Below are 21,898 nucleotides of genomic sequence, written 5' to 3'. Positions count from 1 at the left end.
AGGGAGGGGGGGGGGGCGGATGGAGGGATGGAGGGATGTATCAGCATTGCTGCATACTACAGAGAAAGAGAGAACATATGGAGGGATGGAAGGACGGAGAGGGAGAGAGGTCGAGGAGGTCTCAGCACTGCAGAGAGGGACCTGGGGACGGAAGGAGAGATGGGGGGACGGATGGAGGGAGGGAAGGAGGGAGGGAGGGAGGGAAACAGGTAGGTAGAGGAGGTCTCAGCACTGATGCACACTGCAGAGAGAGAGAGAACATATGGAGGGATGGAAGGAAGGAAGGATGGAGAGAGAGAGAGTTAGAGTTAGAGGAGGTCTCAGCTCTGCAGAGAGAACCTGGGGACGGAGGGAGGGATGGAGGGATGGAGAGAGAGAGGAGGTCTCAGCACTGCAGAGAGAACTTGGGGGGGAGGGATGGATGGAGAGACAGAGAGAGAGGTAGAGGAACTGACTGCAGAGAGAGAGAACACTTACTTCTGTAGGAAACCCTGGGAGGGAGGGAGGGAGGGAGGGAGGAAGAGAGGAGGAGCGAGAGAGAGGAGGAGCGAGAGACAGGACAGAGGACAGAAGGACACTGCAAGGAGACAGAACATGGGGATGGAAGGAGAGATGGGGGAGGGATGGAGGGAGGGATGGATGGAGGGAAGGAGGGAGAGAGACAGGTAGAGAGAGAGCACCTGGGGGTGGAAGGAAGGAAGGAGGGATGGATGGAGGCAGAGAGGGAAAAAGGAGGAGAGAGAGAGCGGGAAGTAGAGAGGGAGGGGAGGGGGAGGAGAGAGAACAAGAGGCAGAGGAGAGATGAGAGGAGGTCACAGCTATGCTGCACAGAGAGAGAGAGGGAGGGAAAGGAGGAGAGAGAGAGAGAGAGAGAGAACACATCATGACTAGAAAACACTAGAGGGTAGCCCCCATGAAAGAGATGGAGGGATGGAGAGAGAGACAGAGACAGAGAGAGGAGATAATGTGTGGGTGGCGCAACGAGCAGGGGGAGAAGACAGAGGTCTGCTAGAGGGAATGAAGTAGGGAAAGAGAGAGGGAGGATGGAGAGATTATGGGGGAGGAGAGAGAGCAGGAGGTTAGAGAGAGGGATGGGGGAGGAGAGAGGCTGGGGAGGACCTTGGTGAGACCCTTGTATACGCGTCATCAGACTGGTGACGTGGCGTTGACTGTCGCAGTCTCCTGGCAGGTGTACTGTCCCTCTCTCCTGTCCCTGGACTGTGCTACAGAGAGAGAGGAGAGAGAGAGTGAGAGGGAGGGGGGAGGGAGGGAGAGAGAGAGAGAGGGAGGGAGGGAGGGGGGGAGAGAGAGATCGACAGAGAGACACACAGATACAATACTGTCCCTCTCTCCTGTCCCTGGACCGTGCTACAGAGAGAGAGGAGAGAGAGATAGAGAGAGAGGGGGAGAGAGAGAGAGGGAGGGAGAGAGAGAGAGAGAGAGAGAGAGAGAGGGAGAGAGAGAGGGGGAGGGAGGGAGGGAGGGAGGGAGGGAGGGAGGGAGGGAGGGAGAGAGAGAGAGAGAGAGATAAGAAGGAGGGAGAGGGGGAGGAAGTGGTTCTTGAAGAGAGTGTCATGGTCCACAACCCCTCTGGTAGATTCTGGGAAGACTGTGAACTGTGACAGCATGACATTGTACTACACACACACACACACACACACACACACACACACACACACACACACACACACACACACACACACACACACACATACACATACACATACACATACACACGCACACATAAACACACACACAAACCCTGCCTGGCACAGTCCTTTGAACTTGTGCCCTCCAGGAGCAGATATAAGGCAAGGCAAGTTTATTTGTCTACCACATTTCACACAACAGGGGCAATTCAATGTGCTTTACATACAGCATTAAAAAATACATCAAGAGGAAAATAGTAATTTTAATAATAATAAAAAATACTAATAATAATAATTACAAGAATAGATATATAGATAGTTAAACATTTAATAAGATAATGAATAAGATAATAGATATTGATTAAAAAGACACGGATGTAAGTGTTTAATCATAACTGTTGCAAAAGATGAAGGTTTTTAGCTTAGATGTAAATATTTTTAGGGTTTGGGCCTGTTTGATTTCTTCAGGGAGTTTGTTCCAGGAGCATGCGGCAGAGTGATTAAGGGTGTGTTCTCACTAGAACAGTTGCTTCACTTGGAATCTGAGTTTTGGATAAAATTCGCTTTGCTCTGCGTCGTTTGGAGCTGTGAGAACGCGCATTCAAAGTCGCTCCCGGAGCAAACAACCGGCGCATGTTCCGCTTGAAAAGGGTGGTTTCGCTCCGGTTCGAAACAACGCATCGAGGCTGTCCATAGGAAAACAACAGCGCATGCGTGTTGATTTGGATAAGAGCGGGACGAACGGGCAGATCTATCTATCGTTCATTCGTTCGTTCGTTCGTCCTAATCTGTAGCCTACATTGCTCTTCAAAAAACCTATAAGACCATTCCCCTGTTATGTTGGGCGCGCATCTCTCGAATTCAATGCAGCTACAGTTAGGTCCGTAAATATTTGGACAGTGACACAATTTCTATAATTTTGGCTCTGTATGCCACCACAATGGATTTGAAATGAAACAATCGAGATGTAATTGAAGTGCAGACTTTCAGCTTTAATTCAAGGGGTTGAACAAAAATATTGTATGGAACGTTTACGAATTGCAACCATTTTTATACACAGTCCCCTATTTTCAGGAGCTCAAAAGTAATTGGACAAATTAACATACCGTAATCATAAATAAAACGTTCAATACTCAATACTTTGTCGAGAATCCTTTGGAGGCAATGACTGCCTGAAGTCTGGAACCCATGGACATCACCAAATTCTGGGTTTCCTCTTTTGTGATGCTTTGCCAGGCCTTTACTGCAGCTGTCTTCAGTTGTTGCTTGTTCATGGGTCTTTCTGCCTTTAGTTTTGTCTTCAGCAAGTGAAATGCATGCTCGATCGGGTTAAGATCAGGTGATTGACTCAGCCATTGCAGAATATTCTACTTCTTTGCCTTAAAAAATCCTGGGTTGCTTACGCAGTATGTTTTCGGTCATTGTCCATCTGTATTGTGAAACGCCATCCAATCAACTTTGCAGGATTTGTCTGAATCTGAGCAGACAGAATATCTCTAAACACTTCAGAATAAATCCTTCTGCTTCTGTCTTCTGTCACATCATCAATAAACACTAGTGACCCAGTGCCATTGGAAGCCATGCATGTCCATGTCATCACACTACCTCCACGTTTTTTTTACAGATGATGTGGTCGGATCATGAGCCATTCCAAGCCTTCTTCATACTTTTTTCTTCCCATCATTCTGATACAGGTTGATCTTAGTTTCATCTGTCCAACGAATGCTGTTCCAGAACAGGGCTGGCTTTTTTAGATGTTTTTTGGCAAAGTCTCATCTGGCCTTTCTATTCTTGAGGCTTATGAATGGCTTGCACCTTGTGGTGAACCCTCTGTGTTTGTTCGTGTGAAGTCTTCCCTTTATGGTACACTTGGATAATGATATGCCTAACTCCTGGAGACTGTTCACTTGGCTGGATGTTGTGAAGGGGTTTTTCTTTACCATGTCAAGGATCCTGTGATTATCCACCACTCTTGTCTTCCATGGACGTCCAGATGTTTTTGTGGTGCCGTTCTTTTTTCCCCAGAATGTACCAAACAGTTAATTTGGCCACTACTGTTCCCGCTATCTCTCTGATGGATTTTTTGTTCATTTTTGCAGCCTAAGGATGGCCTGTTTCACGTGCATTGAGAGGTCCGTTGACTGCATGTTGTGCGTATACAGCAACAGCTTCCAATTTATGCCACACTTGGAATCAACTCAGACCTTTTACCTGCTTAATTGATAAAGAAATAATGAAGGAATAGCCCACACTGGCCCATGAAACAGCTTTTGAGTCAATTGTCAAATTACTTTTGGTCCCTTGAAAAAGAGAGAGCTCCATATTAAATAGCTGTAATTCCTAAACCCTTCCTTCAATTTGGATGTAACCCTAACCCTTACCTTAAAGCTGAGAGTCTGCACTTTAAGCCCATATTCATTATATAACTGTAACTTGCAGATGTTTTGGTAAACAGCTAAAATAACCAAAATTCTGTCTGTGTCCAAATATATATGGACCTAACTGTATATGGACTAGGCCTACTTTAGATACTTCCCAGGACAGTCCCAAGGCAGTCAACGTGTTGGTGGGCATTCAGTAGGCGTGTGTGTGTGTGTGTCACAAGCTCGCTGCATGTGGAGACCCCCGGTAAATGATAGCACGCAGCTGTCTCTAGATCAAGTGCGTGTGTTCTCCACTCTCTGCCGTTCATAAGAACAGCCCATCACTTGTTTGTTTGTTTGTATGTACAGTATATCTCAAAAGTGAAACAAACAAAAATTCTGTTGTCTTCTTCGTCATCGTCAGATTCGGAGTTCGGAGTTCCCGTTCGGAGTTCCCATTATGTATAGTCCAATATGAAGGAGTTCATTAATTGCCCACTGTCGATATTTCTACCGGCTTCAGAAATTCTGTTTATAGCGTTAGCTAGAGCGTCCCACTTGATCTAGAGACAGCTGCGTGCTATCATTTACCGGGGGTCTCCACATGCAGCGAGCTTGTGACACACACACACACACACACGCCTACTGAATGCCCACCAACACGTTGACTGTGTGCGCGCGGACAGACCTATCCGCCACCAATGGAAAAATTCCTGGAGGAAACACTGAAGGGTTTAGGAATTACAGCTATTTAATATGGAGCTCTCTCTTTTTCAAGGGACCAAAAGTAATTTGACAATTGACTCAAAAGCTGTTTCATGGGCCAGTGTGGGCTATTCCTTCATTATTTCTTTATCAATTAAGCAGGTAAAAGGTCTGAGTTGATTCCAAGTGTGGCATAAATTGGAAGCTGTTGCTGTATACGCACAACATGCAGTCAACGGACCTCTCAATGCACGTGAAACAGGCCATCCTTAGGCTGCAAAAATGAACAAAAAATCCATCAGTTTGAAAATTGATATTGTAACTATATCGAATCCGAATCGAATCGAATCGAATCGTGAATCGAATCGGGAGCTGTGAATCGGAATCGAATCGTTTTGGGAAATCAGTGGCGATACCCAGCCTTAGTTTAGATATATACGGCTCAGTAGAAACAGAAGAAGCTCCGCCACCTCTGCTGTCAGCCGACTCACACAGGACGACGCCACAGTCTGGTGACACAGGGGAGGCTGGTGGAGGTAGAAATCGGAGGACGGACTCATTGTGATGCATGGTACGGCTTCGGAGGAAAGGCACGTGTTTGATACCATTCCTCATTCCGTTCCGTTCGTTGCAATGAGCCCGTCCTCCGATTTCTACCTCCACCAGCCTCCTCTGGTGTGATGTGGATGGATGACGGTCTGTGTGAGTTGTGTATGAGTGTTTTGGGGTGTGAGGGTAGGATTGTATTGTGTAATATGAGTCGTGAGGTTTGTTTAATCTGACTGACTGATTCATATAATGATGATTGAAAACTCTGATGATTGAATGTAAAGACAGTGAACAGTGTTGTGTTTTTTCCAGGATTCTCTTAAGCATTGAACAGCGTGGCGCTGGATTACATCATTCACCTTCATTCATGTCAAAATGCGCAAAACATCCCAGTTAAAACCTTGAATTCACTGAGGAGCATCGTAACGCTTTCAGGGTTTTTTTATTTGTTTTTTAACAACAATGTCGTTGGCGATCAAATATAGTTACTCTGTCGTTACTAATTATATAATTATTATAAGTAAATAATTTAATTTAATTTGAAATATTTACATAGTGGGGCCGCCATGTTCTCAGCATGCAGAGAGAAAGAGAGCGACAGAGAGAGAGAGAGAGAGAGAGAGAGAGAGAGAGAGAGAGAGAGAGAGAACCTGGGGATGGAAGTAAAGAGGAATGGAGAGATGGAGGGACAGAGGGATGGAGAGAGCGAGGTAGAGGAGGTCGCAGCACTGCAGAGGGAACCTGGGGGGGAGGGGAGGGATGGAGAGACAGAGAGAGAGGTAGAGGAAGTGACTGCAGAGAGAGAGAACACTTACTTCTGGAGGAAACCCTGGGAGGGATGGAGAGGAAGTGGCTGCTGAGAGAGACAGTCATTTCACAGAATTGTGTTCTCAAACCAATTATTGTTCTGTATATTTTCCTCACATTGCTTTGTGTATAGTTTATTTATTATTTCTATTTACTTGGCGCAGAAACACTCTTCCCCTCTGAGGAGAATCCTGATATAATGTGAGGACCAAAGCATTAGAACGTGACACATATTAGTTTGTATGGTATCGTCTGTGACCCTTGACCCCTGGGCTCTGCCGACAGGTGACGGGACGCTGAGGGTGTGGGACGTGAAGACGGGGGGGTGCCGCCTGGCCGTCCCCGCCCACAAGGGAGAGATCCTCAGCTGTGATTGGTGCAAGTATGACCAGGTATGTGATTGGAGCAGATGCGACCATCATCTCTGATTGGTTGGAAATACAGTGCTGTCTGTAAGTACTGGAAAGAAGAAGCATTGTGTGTTCTTTTAGCTCTGTACTCCAGCAGTTTTGAATTTTAAATGAAACGATTACTACCGGGTCAAAGTACAGATTCTCAGCTTTAATTCAATGTTTTTTTTCTTTCAGTTGTTTTAGTTGCTTTACATTTAGCAGACGCCTTTATCTAAAGCGACTTAAAACAAATACATTATGTCTAAAGTAAGTGAATTATCATAAGAAAAACAAAACTCTGCCCATATTCACATACTTTCTTTTTTTTGTAACATATCCTCCCTATTTCAGGGCTCCAAAAGCCACAATGCTTCCTCTTTCCAATAGTTATGGAGGCCTCTGTAAATAACCAGCTATCTGATCTCTGATTGGTGGAGATGAGACCATCATCTCTGTGATTGGTGCAGATGAGACCATCATCTCTCTGATTGGTACAGATGAGACCATCATCTCTCTGATTGGTGCAGATATGACCAAGCGCCTCTGTGCCGCAGTCCTCTTGTTAAACCATCCCGCAGCCAAACACAGTTAATTTGACGCTTGACAGCAGAAGTTTATGAGGTGCGCCGAAACGCTCCCCGCTCCTTCATGTCAGCTGGCCGATCTGAGGAACCCCCGCATTAACATGTGGGCAAGAACAACCTATCAGAGAGGAGGTGGCGGGAATCGCAGCTAGAATGGCAACGCTGTCAGACGTTATTAATGACTTCGCCCTTTTATAGGTGAAAAGACCTCGAGAGGCTGGATATGGGTCACGTCTCACAGCGTCTCACAGCGCCTACGACGGCAGGAAGCTCATAGTCGTTTCCTTGACTTCACAGTTTGCGTTGACGGATGTCTGTGACTGTCGGATAACCTGTGTTATCACGCCGCGCCTGATTGGATGATTGTGTCACTGTCACTGTCCTGTCCCGTCCCCTCCTGTCCTGTCCTGTCCTGTCCCCTTCCGTCCTGTCCCCTCCTGTCCCCTCCCGTCCTGTACTTAGGCCTGTAACAATTCCAAATTAGTCTGAACAATTAATTGTCTCTCCGAAATAATTGTCATTGACAATTATAATTGTCACTGACCCCCAAATTGCTTCCAATGAGCGGGCCGGCGCCTTGCATGGTAGCTTGCTGCCATTGGTGTGTGAATGTGTGTGTGAATGGGTGAATGAGAGGCCATTGTAAAGCTCTTTGGAATAAGGCTCTATATAAGTGTAATCCATTTACCGTTTCACTGTTATGTGACCCAGATCATGTAATAACACAGCAACCTATGAAGTAAACCATGCTTCTTTATTATCATAAAACTTATTTTGTCACTCTTCACTTTCTTCTACAAATTTGGAATGGCAGTTTTAGGCAACTCGTATTGGCCATCAAAAGAGTACAGCATGCCTTTAAATGCTGGCTTCCCAACTGAATTGAAAAATAATTCAATAATAATGTACTAAGCACTTTGAGCTGCAAAGGAAAAGTGCTATACAAATAAAAGTTATTATTATTATTATTATTATTATTGAATGGCCGCATCTCTTTCGAGATGTAACGCGTCACGCGCGCACCATTTGAAACGGTCCCGCTTATACTCACCAAGACCCAGTTGTAGGGAGGGACGAGCCACTGCAGCGCCACTGAGCGATTTGTTGATGACTGCAAATTGGGTGGGATGGTGACTTTTTAGGTGCTGCTTCAGTCGTGTTTTTTTTCTTCAACAAGCTCCATCTCTCTACCGTGTAGGCTACTGTGTTTGCCGAATCCGGTGTGGTCGAAAGCCGTCTTGATGTCAATGGGTGCGGGGTGTCCTCTGATAGGATAGCTACTGTTCTATCTTGCTACATGTGCATACATCAATTTTAAACATGTTTGATGGATGCAAACAAAAGTAGGACCATGAATATGAACTGAAACATAAAAATTAAAAAAATGCTTTGACCGTGGTTAAGAGAAATAACCGCGATTACGTAAAATAATCACCATTAGATCAATTGTTACAGGCCTACCTGTACTGTCCTGTCCTCTCCCGCCCTGTCCTGTCCTGTCCTGTCCTCTCCTCTCCTGTCCTGTCCTGTCCTGTCCTGTTCTGTCCTGTCCTCTCCTGTCCCCTCCTGTCCTGTCCTCTCCTGTCCTGTCCTGTCCTGCCCTTTCCTGTCCTATCCCCTCCTGTCCTGCCCTGCCCTGTCCTGTCCTGTCCTGTCCTGTCCTGTCCTGTCCTGTCCTCTCCTGTCCCCTATTGTCCTGCCCTGTCCTATCCTGTCCTTTCCTGTCCCCTCCTGTCCTGTCCTCTCCTGTCCTGCCCTGTCCCCTCCTCTCCCCTCTTCTCCTCTTCTCTCCTTATCTGTCCTGTCCCGTCCTGTCATGTCCTGTCCTGTCCTACTGATGGGGAGCGTTGGAGTGGCGTCGTCTTTGTGTCTAACTCTCTCCTTCTCTGTCTCCATCTTGTTCGGGAATATTCTCATGACGCGAGGGGTCGACTGTCGTCTGTGTTGCTATGTGACTGTTCCAGAATGTTCCAGTGGACTATAGCCTGTGTTATTATGAAGGCTTATGAAGGCTGTTGGTTGTGTCTAACTCTCTCTGTCTCTGTCCTGTTTCCAGAATGTTCTATTGAAGGGAACCCTGGACTGTAGTATTTGAAAATATATATATATATATATATTATTAGATTCAACCTTGTTGTCATTGCATTGTGAGAACAACCAAATGTATTTTTTGCTCTAGGCACAGGGTCAGCCATAGTAAGTTCCCTGGAGACGTTAGGGGTTAAGTGCCTTGCTCAAGGGCACGACGACAGTGGTAGGACACCTTAGATATGATGCCAGCAACCCCCCAGTCACCAGCTCACATGCAGCACCCTCCTGAGGCGGGGATCGTACCAGTGACCTTCCGATTGCTACCCGGCCTCTCTAACCTCCAGGCTCTATTGATGTTCTATTGATGTGAGCCCTGGACTGTAGCCTGTTCTTATGAAATCAAATCAAATCAAATTTTATTTGTATAGCACATTTCTTACAAGATGCAACTCAATGCGCTTCACATAATAAACATTCTCAGTCAATCAATCAATCAATCAATACTGACAGAGCCGAAAAAAATGAAGGCTTATGAAGGCATATTAAGGCTTATGAAGGCTGTTGGTTATGTCTGACTGTGTCTCTGTCCTGTCTTCCAGAATGTTCTGGTGACGGGGGCGGTGGACTGCAGCCTGAGTGTGTGGGACCTAAGGAACGTCCGCCAGCCCCTGAGTCGACTGCTGGGCCACTCCTACGCCATACGCCGGGTCAAGGTGATGCACTGCATAAAGTCAGCTCTCAAAAACAAGACAAAAAAGCAATAAAATGGGGGAAATATTACTTAAAATAAGCACAATTATCTGCCAACAGAAAAGGACTGATTTACCAAGAGTTTCTTAAAACATAAAAAAAAAAATAAGCCATTTCATCTTACATAGATTAACTTTTTGCAGTGTGTCACAGCGAGACACTCTGGGTCAGGGTCAGGTTAGGGGTGAAGGTTAGAGGTAGGGTCGTCCCAAGGACCCCACTTAGCATCGATCATATCAAACTGGAAGTTCAGGCCACTACCATCCTGAATGTCGCCACAAATCCAAGATGGCTGCCGTGATAGCATCACCCTTCATCCCATTTTACTTTTACATTTTTGGCATTTAGCAGACGCCTTTATCCAAAGACACTTACAAAAAATTAATTTGTCTAAGTAAGTGAATCATCTGTCCATCAGTCATAAGACAAAGTAATCTATGTTTTTAAAAAGTATTAATTATAGTAGAGAAACTGTACAGGGGTGTAGTGGGGATGATGAGGTCTTTAGGATGGCTTTAAGAGGGATGAGGAGGGCTTTAGGAGGGATGAGGAGGTCTTTAGGAGGGATGAGGAGGGATGAGGAGGTCTTTAGGAGAGATGAGGAGGTCTTTAGGAGGGATGAGGTGGTCTTTAGGAGGGATGAGGAGGTCTTTAGGAGGGATGAGGTGGTCTTTAGGAGGGATGAGGAGGTCTTTAGGAGGGATGAGGAGGTCTTTAGGAGGGATGAGGTGGTCTTTAGGAGGGATGAGGAGGTCTTTAGGAGGGATGAGAAGGTCTTTAGAAGGGATGAGGAGGTCTTTAGGAGAGATGAGGAGGTCTTTAGGAGGGATGAGGAGGTCTTTAGGAGGGATGAGGTGGTCTTTAGGAGGGATGAGGAGGTCTTTAGAAGGGATGAGGAGGTCTTTAGGAGGGATGAGGAAATCGTTAGGAGAGATGAGGAGGTCTTTAGGAGGGATGAGGAGGTCTTTAGGAGGGATGAGGAGGTCTTTAGGAGGGATGAGAAGGTCTTTAGGAGGGATGAGGAGGTCGTTAGGAGGGATGAGGAGGTCATTGGGAGGGATGAGGTGGTCTTTAGGAGAGATGAGGAGGTCTTTAGGAGAGGTGAGGAGATCTTTAGGAGGGATGAGGTGGTCTTTAGGAGAGATGAGGAGGTCTTTAGGAGGGATGAGGAGGTCTTTAGAAGGGATGAGGTGGTCTTTAGACGGGATGAGGAAGTCTTTAGGAGGGATGAGGAGGTCTTTAGAAGGGATGAGGAGGTCTTTAGGATTTCAGATTCAGATTCAGATAACGTTTATTGCCATTATGCATACACATATAGGAATTTGCTTCGGCATTACAGTAAGTGCGTTTATACTTTTTTCACGTGTATACAAAAACAAATACAAAAAACAGGACAACACAGGACAGACAACAGTGCATTGGATAGTGCAACATATATAAAGTGCAGTGCAGAGTTTTTACAGTGAGTCCAGTGCATATTCAGTCCTGGGCAGACTTGGGGGCGGGGGGGAGGGGGAAGCCAGAGTCATTTATCAGCCTGGCGGCTGAGGGGAAAAAACTGAGCCTGTGGCGGGCCTTCAGTGCCTTAGGCAGCCGCAACCTTCTTCCAGAGGGAAGCAGGGTGAGGAGGCCGTGGCCGGGGTGGAAGGGGTCGGCCATGATCTTTCTTGCCCTCCTCAGAGCCCTGGTGTCATGCAAGGAGTTGAGGGAGGGCAAGGGACAGCCGATCACCCTCTCTGCTGAACGTAACACCCGCTGCAACTTGGCCTTGTCCTTGGTCGTTGCAGCAGGGAACCAGGTGATGATGGAGTGGGTGAGGATGGACTATGATGGCCGTGTAAAACTGGACCATCATGGACCTCGGCAGCCTGAATTTCCTCAGCTGCCGGAGGAAGAACATCCTCTTCTGGGCCTTCTTCGTGAGGGCCTCGGTGTTCCGCTCCCACTTGAGGTCCCGGGAGATGGTCATGCCTAGAAAGCGGCATGACTCCACGGAGGCCACCGGGGTACCTCCCAGCGTGATGGGAGGAGGCAGGGCTGCTTTCCTACGGAAGTCCACCACCATCTCCACTGTTTTCAGAGCATTGAGCTCCAGATTGTTTAAACTGCACCAGCTCTGCAGTCCCTCGATCTCACCCCTGTAGGCAGATTCGTCCCCCCCGGAGATGAGGCCCACCAGGGTGGTGTCGTCTGCAAACTTCAGGAGCTTGACCGAGGGGTGGCGGGAGACACAGCTGTTAGTGTATAGGGAGAATAGTGCTGGAGACAGGACGCAGCCCTGCGGGGAGCCCGTGCTGGTGGACCTGGAGCTGGAAATGCTCTTCCCCAGCTTCACCCGCTGAGACTTGTCAGTCAGGAAGTCCGTGATCCACCTGCAGGTGGAGTCCGGCACCTGCAGTGCTCCAGGATGTGTGGGAGGATCGTGTTGAAGGCCGAGCTGAAGTCCACGAACAGGATCCTGGCGTAGTTGCCTGCAGTGTCTAGGTGTTCTAGTACGTAGTGCAGAGCCATGTTCACGGCGTCCTCCGTGGATCTATTGGCTCTGTACGCGAACTGCAGGGGGTCCAGCACAGGATCCGTGATGAGCTTCAGGTAGGCCAGGACAAGGCGCTCCAGGACCTTCATGACGACAGAGGTCAGAGCGACGGGTCTGTAGTCGTTGAGGCCTGTGACCTTGGCCTTCTTGGGGACGGGGATGATGGTTGATGCCTTGAAGCACGCTGGGACGTGACACAGCTCCAGCGAGGCGTTGAAGATGTGGGTAAACACCGGGGCCAGCTGGTCGGCGCAGTGCTTCAGGACAGAGGGAGAGACGGAATCCGGACCAGCTGCCTTCCGGGGATTCTGCCTCTTAAACAGCCTGTTTACCTCTCGCACTGTGACAGAGAGAGGGGGTGGGGAAAGGGGGGTGGGGGTGGGCGGGGCGGGTGAGGAGGGGGGAGGGAGGGGAGGGGGAGGGGGGAGGGTGGGGGTAGCAGGAGGGACATTGGCCCCCCTGGGGGACGGGGGTGGTGGTTGTAGCCGGGGGGGGTGGAGGGAGAGGGCGGGGGTGGGCGGGAACCTCTCTTTCTCAAACCTACAGTAGAACTCGTTCAGCTCGTTAGCGAGAGGGAGGTTGTCGGACATCAGCGGGGACTTGGGTTTGTAGTTGGTGATGGTCTTTAGGCCTTTCCAGACGGAGGCGGAATCCCCCTCAGAGAGCTGTTGCTGCAGCTTCTCCGAAAAGCGATGCTTCGCCTCCTTCACCGCTTTGGCGAACCTGTACTTGGCCTGCTTGACCCGGTCCACGTCCCCACTGCGCCTAGCCACCTCCTTCTCTGACCTCAGACGCCTGAGTTGGGATGAAAATCAGGGCTTGTCGTTGTTGAAGGACTTCCTGGAGCGGAGGGGGACACACACCTCCTCGCCAAAGCTGATAAATGATGTAACAGTGTCTGTGTATACATCCAGATTGTTACCAGCCTCTGGCCCCGCCCACTCCACCAAGTCCTGGTCACAGCCTGCACTCTCCAACCAGGCGCAGAGTCGCTCACATGCCTCACTGGACCACACCCTGAAGCGCCGTACAACAGGCTTAGAGAGTTTTAACCTCTGCCTGTAGCGAGGGATCAGGTGTATGAGGATGTGGTCACTGTAGCCCAGTGCAGCACGGGGGACAGAATGGTAGGCTTGACGAGCTGTACAGTAGCAATGGTCCAGAGTGTTCACCCCCCTGGTGGGACACGTGACTTGCTGCCTGTATTTGGGGAGCGTCCGGCTAAGATTAGCCTGGTTAAAATCCCCCATAACAACAACAAAACTGTCCGGGTAACTACGTTCCACACTCATCAATTGCTCTGCCAGTGTGTCTACTGCTGCGGTGACGTCAGCATCAGGTGGAATGTAGACACACGCGAGAATGAATGAGCTGAACTCGCGGGGGGAATAGAATGGACGGCAGAGTATGAATAGGTATTCTATAGCCGTGGAACAGTGTTTGTGGAGCTCTTTAGGAGGTCTTTAGGAGGGATGAGGAGGTCTTTAGGAGGGATGAGGAGGTCTTTAGAAGGGATGAGGAGGTCTTTAGGAGAGATGAGGAGGTCTTTAGGAGGGATGAGGAGGTCGTTAGGAGAGATGAGGAGGTCTTTAGGAGAGATGAGGAGGTCTTTAGGAGGGATGAGGTGGTCTTTAGGAGGGATGAGGAGGTCTTTAGAAGGGATGAGGAGGTCTTTAGGAGAGATGAGGAGGTCTTTAGGATGGATGAGGAGGTCTTTAGGAGGGGTGAGGAGGTCGTTAGGAGAGATGAGGAGGTCTTTAGGAGAGATGAGGAGGTCTTTAGGAGGGATGAGGAGGTCTTTAGGATGGATGAGGAGGTCTTTAGGAGGGGTGAGGAGGTCGTTAGGAGAGATGAGGAGGTCTTTAGGAGAGATGAGGAGGTCTTTAGGAGGGATGAGGAGGTCTTTAGGAGGGATGAGGAGGTCGTTAGGAGAGATGAGGAGGTCTTTAGGAGGGATGTGGAGGTCTTTAGGAGAGATGAGGAGGTCTTTAGGAGGGATTTGAGATTGTTTGAGATTGTTTATTTAGGTAAGCCCCTTGAGAAGAATCTTCTCATTTTCGAGGGGGTCCTCACATATGACAGTACAAACATAATGGTAACGCATAACAAATAACAATACAAAGCACCTACACACACACTCACACACACAGCCCGTCATCACTCCACAACCCACCACTACAACCCAACCGCAATATATAGATGCAACAGTCAGATACATACATAATATAATTATCAGAAGACATCAGCAAGTAGTCGAATTGAGCAACAACAGAGAGCACATTAAAGGAAAATACAAATACAAACAACCTGAAAACTAGCCGGTCCAAACCCCCCACATAATTAATAACATGAGCAGGGCTTTAAAGGGCTTTAAAGATGAAAAAGTAAAGATGATTTAAAGGATTGAAAGGATGTGATGGACCTTAAAGGGGAAGGGAGATTGTTCCAATCACTAGGGGCCTTGTAGGCAAATGATTTACGACCTAATTTTTTTCGGTATCTGGGAACACAGAAAAAGAGGTTTTGATGTTGTCTGAGTGGATAGGGAGAACTACGGGGGACCAAGTAAACTTTTAAATACATGGGATACTTAAAGTAAATACATTTATAAATAAATTGTAACCAATGAGATTGCCTTCTGTCTTCAAGTGAAAACCAGTTGAGTAAATCATACATTAGACAGTGGTGTGTAAAATAATGACATCTGAGAACAAAACGACAGAGGGAGTTGAACAAGACATTTAGGGGACGAAGACAGGTTTCAGAGGTACCCTGGTACACAATATCAGCATAATCAATAATTGGTCAAATAAGCTGAGAAACTAATCTTTTCCTGATTTCAAAAGTAAAGCAATCAATAGAACGATATAAAGAACCAAGGCAACCATAAGCTTTTTAAACAAGATTATCAATATGTGGCTTGAAACAGAGTTGGATGAGGAGGTCTTTAGGAGAGATGAGGAGGTCTTTAGGAGAGATGAGGAGGTCTTTAGGAGAGATGAGGAGGTCTTTAGGAGAGATGAGGAGGTCTTTAGGAGAGATGAGGAGGTCTTTAGGAGAGATGAGGAGGTCTTTAGGAGAGATGAGGAGGTCTTTAGGAGAGATGAGGAGGTCTTTATGAGAGATGAGGAGGTCTTTAGGAGAGATGAGGAGGTCTTTAGGAGGGATGAGGTGGTCTTTAGGAGAGATGAGGAGGTCTTTAGGAGGGATGAGGTGGTCTTTAGGAGAGATGAGGAGGTCTTTAGGAGGGATGAGGTGGTCTTTAGGAGAGATGAGGAGGTCTTTAGGAGGGATGAGGAGGTCTTTAGGAGAGATGAGGAGGTCTTTAGGAGGGATGAGGTGGTCTGTATCCCCAGTGTCATCTGAGTTGTTGGCTTTTCCTCCTCAAGTGTTAAATGATGTTAACAGAGAAGGATCTGTGAGAGGGGGAAGCTGTCAGCCCCTGGTCTCTGAACCGTAGCATCCGTCCTCTGTTACCCCGCATCTCTCCCCCGCCCTCCCCCCTCTCTCCCCTTCTCTCTCTCCCTCTCTGTTTTTAAAAATATATAGTATTAATTATAGTAGATAAACTGTACAGGGGTGTAGTGGGGATGAGGAGGTCTTTAGGAGGGCTTTAGGAGGGATGAGGAGGTCTTTAGGAGGGATGAGGAGGGATGAGGAGGTCTTTAGGAGGGATGAGGAGGTCTTTAGGAGGGATGAGGAGGTCTTTAGGGGGGATGAGGTGGTCTTTAGGAGAGATGAGGAGGTCTTTAGGAGGGATGAGGAGGTCTTTAGGAGGGATGAGGAGGTCTTTAGGAGGGATGAGGTGGTCTTTAGGAGGGATGAGGAGGTCTTTAGGAGGGATGAGGAGGTCTTTAGGAGGGATGAGGTGGTCTTTAGGGGGGATGAGGAAGTCTTTAGGAGGGATGAGGAGGTCTTTAGGGGGGATGAGGAAGTCTTTAGGAGGGATGAGGAGGTCGTTAGGAGGGATAAGGTGGTCTTTAGGAGGGATGAGGAGGTCTTTAGGAGGGATGAGGAGGTCTTTAGGAGGGATGAGGTGGTCTTTAGGAGAGATGAGGAGGTCTTTAGGAGGGATGAGGAGGTCTTTAGGAGGGATGAGGTGGTCTTTAGGAGAGATGAGGAGGTCTTTAGGAGGGATGAGGTGGTCTTTAGGAGGGATGAGGTGGTCTTTAGGAGGGATGAGGAGGTCTTTAGGAGAGATGAGGAGGTCTTTAGGAGGGATGAGGTGGTCTTTAGGAGAGATGAGGAGGTCTTTAGGAGGGATGAGGTGGTCTTTAGGAGGGATGAGGAGGTCTTTAGGAGAGATGAGGAGGTCTTTAGGAGGGATGAGGTGGTCTTTAGGAGAGATGAGGAGGTCTTTAGGAGGGATGAGGAGGTCTTTAGGAGGGATGAGGTGGTCTTTAGGAGGGATGAGGTGGTCTTTAGGAGGGATGAGGTGGTCTTTAGGAGAGATGAGGAGGTCTTTAGGAGGGATGAGGAGGTCTTTAGGAGGGATGAGGTGGTCTTTAGGAGAGATGAGGAGGTCTTTAGGAGGGATGAGGAGGTCTTTAGGAGAGATGAGGTGGTCTTTAGGAGGGATGAGGAGGTCTTTAGGAGGGATGAGGTGGTCTTTAGGAGAGATGAGGAGGTCTTTAGGAGGGATGAGGAGGTCTTTAGGAGAGATGAGGAGGTCTTTAGGAGAGATGAGGTGGTCTTTAGGAGAGATGAGGTGGTCTTTAGGAGAGATGAGGAGGTCTTTAGGAGGGATGAGGAGGTCTTTAGGAGGGATGAGGAGGTCTTTAGGAGAGATGAGGAGGTCTTTAGGAGAGATGAGGAGGTCTTTAGGAGGGATGTGGAGGTCTTTAGGAGGGATGAGGAGGTCTTTAGGAGAGATGAGGAGGTCGTTAGGAGAGATGAGGTGGTCTGTATCCCCAGTGTCATCTGAGTTGTTGGCTTTTCCTCCTCAAGTGTTAAATTATGTTAACAGAGAAGGATCTGTGAGAGGGGGAAGCTGTCAGCCCCTGGTCTCTGAACCGTAGCATCCGTCCTCTGTTACCCCGCATCTCTCCCCCGCCTCCCCCCATCTCTCCCCCTCTCTCCCCCCTTCCCCCTGCCTCTCCCTCGCCTCCCCCCCATATCAAAGCACTGAGCTGAATGGAGTTAACAAGTACAGTACAGAAAAGTGTCTGTGTGTGTGTGTAATGGTCTGACAGAACAGGGGGGGGGGCAGAGTGGTCCAACTCAAACCAATTACTCTGATTAAACAACTGACTTCAATCTGCCACACATACACACACACTCAAGCACACTCACAAGCACACACACACACACGCACACACGTACACTCTGATTTAACACAACTGACTTCACTCTGCCACACACACACACACACACACATACACACACACACACACACACCCTCAAGCACACTCACAAGCACACCCTCACACCCACACACGCACACACATACATGACACACACACACACACACACACACACACACAAACACACACTCACTGTACCAGGTGTTCTCAGCACAGCTCTCTAGCTGGCAAACGGTCGCTAATCAATTAATCAATATTCAGTATTCATTAATAGACGTTGAGTCTTCAATCAATAGATGCTGCGTTTGTTTCAGAGGGCTCCTCCTCTGTAGGTTTTAAGCCTCCTGGTAACCGTGCCAACAGGTATGGATCTCCTGGGGGGGGGGGGGGGGGGTGAGGAATGTTGCACGGATCAGCAGGTCTGAAGGGAAAGAGCTCTCAGCTCGGAGTTAATGAAAAACTACTCTGCAGATTATCATCCCCCCTTCACAAGATGGAGTAGATATGCCAAAGCAGACCGTCCGCTTCCAAACACACACACACACTCTCTCCAGAACCCTCCAGATTAGGCGAATTGATTATGGGCTTTTACAGTGGTTTAGTTTGCCCCTAGCCCCTAGCCCCTAAACCACCACCTTGTCAGATGTCAATGTGGTTATAGTGGTTTAGTTTGCCCCTAGCCCCTAAATCACCACCCTGTCAGATGTCAATGGATGTTGTTACGTTCCAAAATCAAGGATTGTGTGTGGTATCTTAGCTCTATGTGCTAGCAGAGGATGAACACACATCTCTTCAGGCTAAATCTTAACCGTCCCTCCTAAAGACCTCTTCATCCCCATTACCCCCTGTACAATTTCTCTACTGTAAATATATATCTTCATTTGTATTTATTTTTTCCTTCTTCTAGCGTTGTGACTGCCAATGGCCCCCTGATCCGAGCATAGAGTTGTTTTTCTTATGATGACTGATGTGTAGACGACTCACTTACTTCGACAAATGGGACAGTCTGGTGAATTGGGCCACAACTCAGCAATTGTGAAGCCTCACAAAGAAGCAAAACGCGTCTTTGTTTGAAAGTTTTTCTGTTTCTTTTGCATATTACAAAAAGAAACGTGAAGAGCCCACTCAACGTAACAAACAACAGTTTTGGGATTACTAAATACCTATAATTTGTTAGCAAACTTTGCAGCAAACAGCAGCATCACATCCGAGATACAGTGCCAACTAAGTTACAGTAATAATGCTCTACAACAAAACTAGAGAAGTAGGCTACCTACAAAAACGTTCTGATGCCAAAAGTGCTCTCTTTGTTTCTCTCTCTCTCTCTCTCTCTCTCTCTCTCTCTCTCTCTCTCTCTCTCTCTCTCTCTCTCTCTCTCTCTCTCTCTCTCTCACACACACACACACACACATACATACACACTTTTCTCAGTACACATTATCCCATGCCATCTTTAACAAAAACACAATGCAAGAATGATGAAATGATAGGCTACATGATAGAAGAGACGCTCTATCATAGGTCCACCTATGCACTACCAAACGTGGTCCAATTGTAACATCTGCCAACAACTCAATAGGCTATATGCACACTCTTCCGCATTCCGACTCTGCCATGTACTTTATTTCCGGTGTCACGTCCCCCCACCGGCGCGCGTATTTAAAAACCATGGCTGCGTCACATCCTCCCACTGGCGAGCGTATTTAAAACCCATGGCTGCGTTTTTTTGTTTTCTCTGCAAGATTTACCGAAGCATTCAATCACCAATGTGGGTCGATTTATCCAGGAATCTTGCCCTAGTAAAAAGGAAAAGGGCTTTAAACTATATGTTTCGATTTATCCAGGAATCTTGCAAGTAAAAAGGAAAAGGGCTTTAAACTATATGTTTCAAGCTACATCCGAAATAAAATACATGGCAGAGTCGGAATGCGGAAGAGAGTGTGCATATAGCCTATTGGTGCTTGGGCCTACCTTAATTGAATAGAAACTCACATCGCCTTTCTAGGACACAAGCAGGTTAATCACCATGGCTGTGTTCGGAATAGCATACTAGCATACTACTCATACTAGATATGACGTAGATTTTGAGTATGCAGTGCGTTCACACTGTACAGTATGCGAGATTTGAGTATGCGAGAAATTTAGTATGCGAGCAATATTTCCAGGATAATTGAAGTCTGTTATGATGGACACTTTTGGCGTACTGCTTCCCCAAAATGCATTTCGCGTCCAGGGTTGCAGGGTTGCGTCCAGGGTTGCCAGATGGGGCGGGTTACCGCCGAATGGGCTACTTGATTTTGAGGTTATAGAAAGTTTAGGCTGTAAATTGTCAATCCCATCTGGCAACCCTGTGCGCTTTCAGCCTCGTCAAAATGCGTCATACAAACTTGTCATACAGCTGTCGTTTACATTGTCCGATAGCCTGGGAACCGAAAGCTTGCAATAAACATCGTTTTTTGCACATATTTGAGTGTGCAGATGCTGCTTTTTTGCACTTTATTTGATACTCTTCAGTTGCAGCACCCCAGCTAAGTCTGATCATGGATGAGCGGTGGTATTTTCACTATACTGGGAATTAACATGGTGAAATGCATTCTTAGACAAGGCTACGTCATCATGATTACAAATATTCCACTTGAAATGCATGAAATCCAAGTTTATTTGTGTCTTACACACATGTTCGCCTAGTATTTGACTGATTGTAACGCAATCACGAATGATCCCAGTATTGTCGCTTCAGACGGACAAGTTGGTTGTATTGTGCTTGCTGCAACACAAATATGTTATTGCTCATATATATTTATTTTAATCATGTTCTTTTACCAACTGCTAAGACAACAATATAGTAAACTAGTTACTTGAGCTAGCTAAAGATATTGGCCCCCCAAATCATTTTACAACTTGTTGTAATTATGTTACGATGTTTCTGTCGAACTCCGTAAGTGAAGGTATGTAACGCAGGGTGCGTTTGCGCCGGAGCGCACACTGGGTTCAACGTCATAGAGGCATTCCTTGAGTGCTGATCAGATTTCCAGGGCAAATTTACGAACGCAGCCGTAATAAAGCTAGGAACAGAAGACGGAAAAAATCGTCAGTTCAGATATATAAACGGGTTATTTTGGTAAACTGGACACATTTTGGGAATATATGTGGTTACTTTCTCGCCTGAAAACATATTAAAACTTCATAAAATTACATGTTAACACTTGTAAAACCAAAAGTACAGGTTTTAGCTAATGGAGGTTTAAAATGGAGGTTTAAATTCCCCGCTCCCGGCGAAATGCATTCTGGGAGGCAGTATGCATACAGTGTAAACGGTCGGCTGGTTTTCGCATACTTATTATGAATTTAGTAGGCAGTATGCAGTATATACTCATTGAGTATGCTAGTATGCAGTATGCTAGTATACCATTCCGAACACAGCCCATGTCATTGAAGTCCGGTGATTTTTGGATGAAGTCCCGCTCAATAGACAGCATAGCCAGGGCGTTCAGCCTATCTTGTCCCATATAATCAGTGGCGGACTGGCCACCGGGCAAGCCTGGCAAATGCCAGGAGGGCCGCGAGACTCTGGGCCGCTCAGAATGTATTATATTAAAAATATATATATATTTGTAATTTTGTCTCTGGTGATTTTCATTGAATATAACTTATTTCAGCAGACCGCGGCCCAAAACATTTTATATCGGCCGGGCCATCCACGCAGTTCTGCATCGCGGATGCCCAGGGCCCTAAACCAATAGGAGCAGAGCTCCCCTATGGGGCGGAGCTCCACGATATAGAAGGATAGTTATGGAAATATACTCCAGTTCTATGAGTGGAGCGGAGCCCCATAGGGCTGCTGGCCCACTTCGACTTGTTCAAACCCGGCTGTATTGTATGTTTGGGAGAATGAGGTAACGGAGGACGCCCGTTTTATAGCACCCCAGGGCGGGCGCGGACATCGAAAAATTCAGTCATTGGCTACTTTAGGTAGCGGGGTAAACCAATAGGAGCAGAGCTCCCCTATGGGGCGGAGCTCCACTCATAGAACTGGAGTATATCTCCATAACTATCGTAGTCAGCTCTATATCACCAGTGGACACGCACCTCATGTCATCATTCCGTTTATAACAGCAGTTAACGTTACACTGCTTTCATTTTCAGAATGGGGGAATTTGATGAGAGCGATGCAGTTAATGTGCAACAACTGGATGCAGGGAGCAAGTGTAGTTGGAAGTAGGAATGCA

The 21,898-nt window shown here is 47.3% G+C and overlaps 1 protein-coding gene across 1 annotated transcript in view; it reads left to right on the top strand.

Moving 5' to 3' along the window:
- Positions 1-21,898, top strand: part of pex7 (peroxisomal biogenesis factor 7) — a gene marked incomplete at its 5' end in the record, with an annotated part of 59,541 nt that overhangs the window by 14,789 nt on the left and 22,854 nt on the right. The window contains 2 exons of the mRNA XM_080540759.1: positions 6,359-6,465; positions 9,680-9,793. Of these exons, the coding sequence (XP_080396885.1) occupies positions 6,359-6,465; positions 9,680-9,793 (221 nt within the window). The remainder of the gene's footprint in view (positions 1-6,358; positions 6,466-9,679; positions 9,794-21,898) is intronic.

Source organism: Nansenia antarctica (assembly GCF_963989245.1).
Source record: "Nansenia antarctica genome assembly, chromosome: 1".
NCBI classification, from domain to species: domain Eukaryota; kingdom Metazoa; phylum Chordata; class Actinopteri; order Argentiniformes; family Microstomatidae; genus Nansenia; species Nansenia antarctica.
The sequence above is the reverse complement of the archived record's forward strand: the minus strand, read 5'-3'. Positions and strand labels throughout refer to the sequence as shown.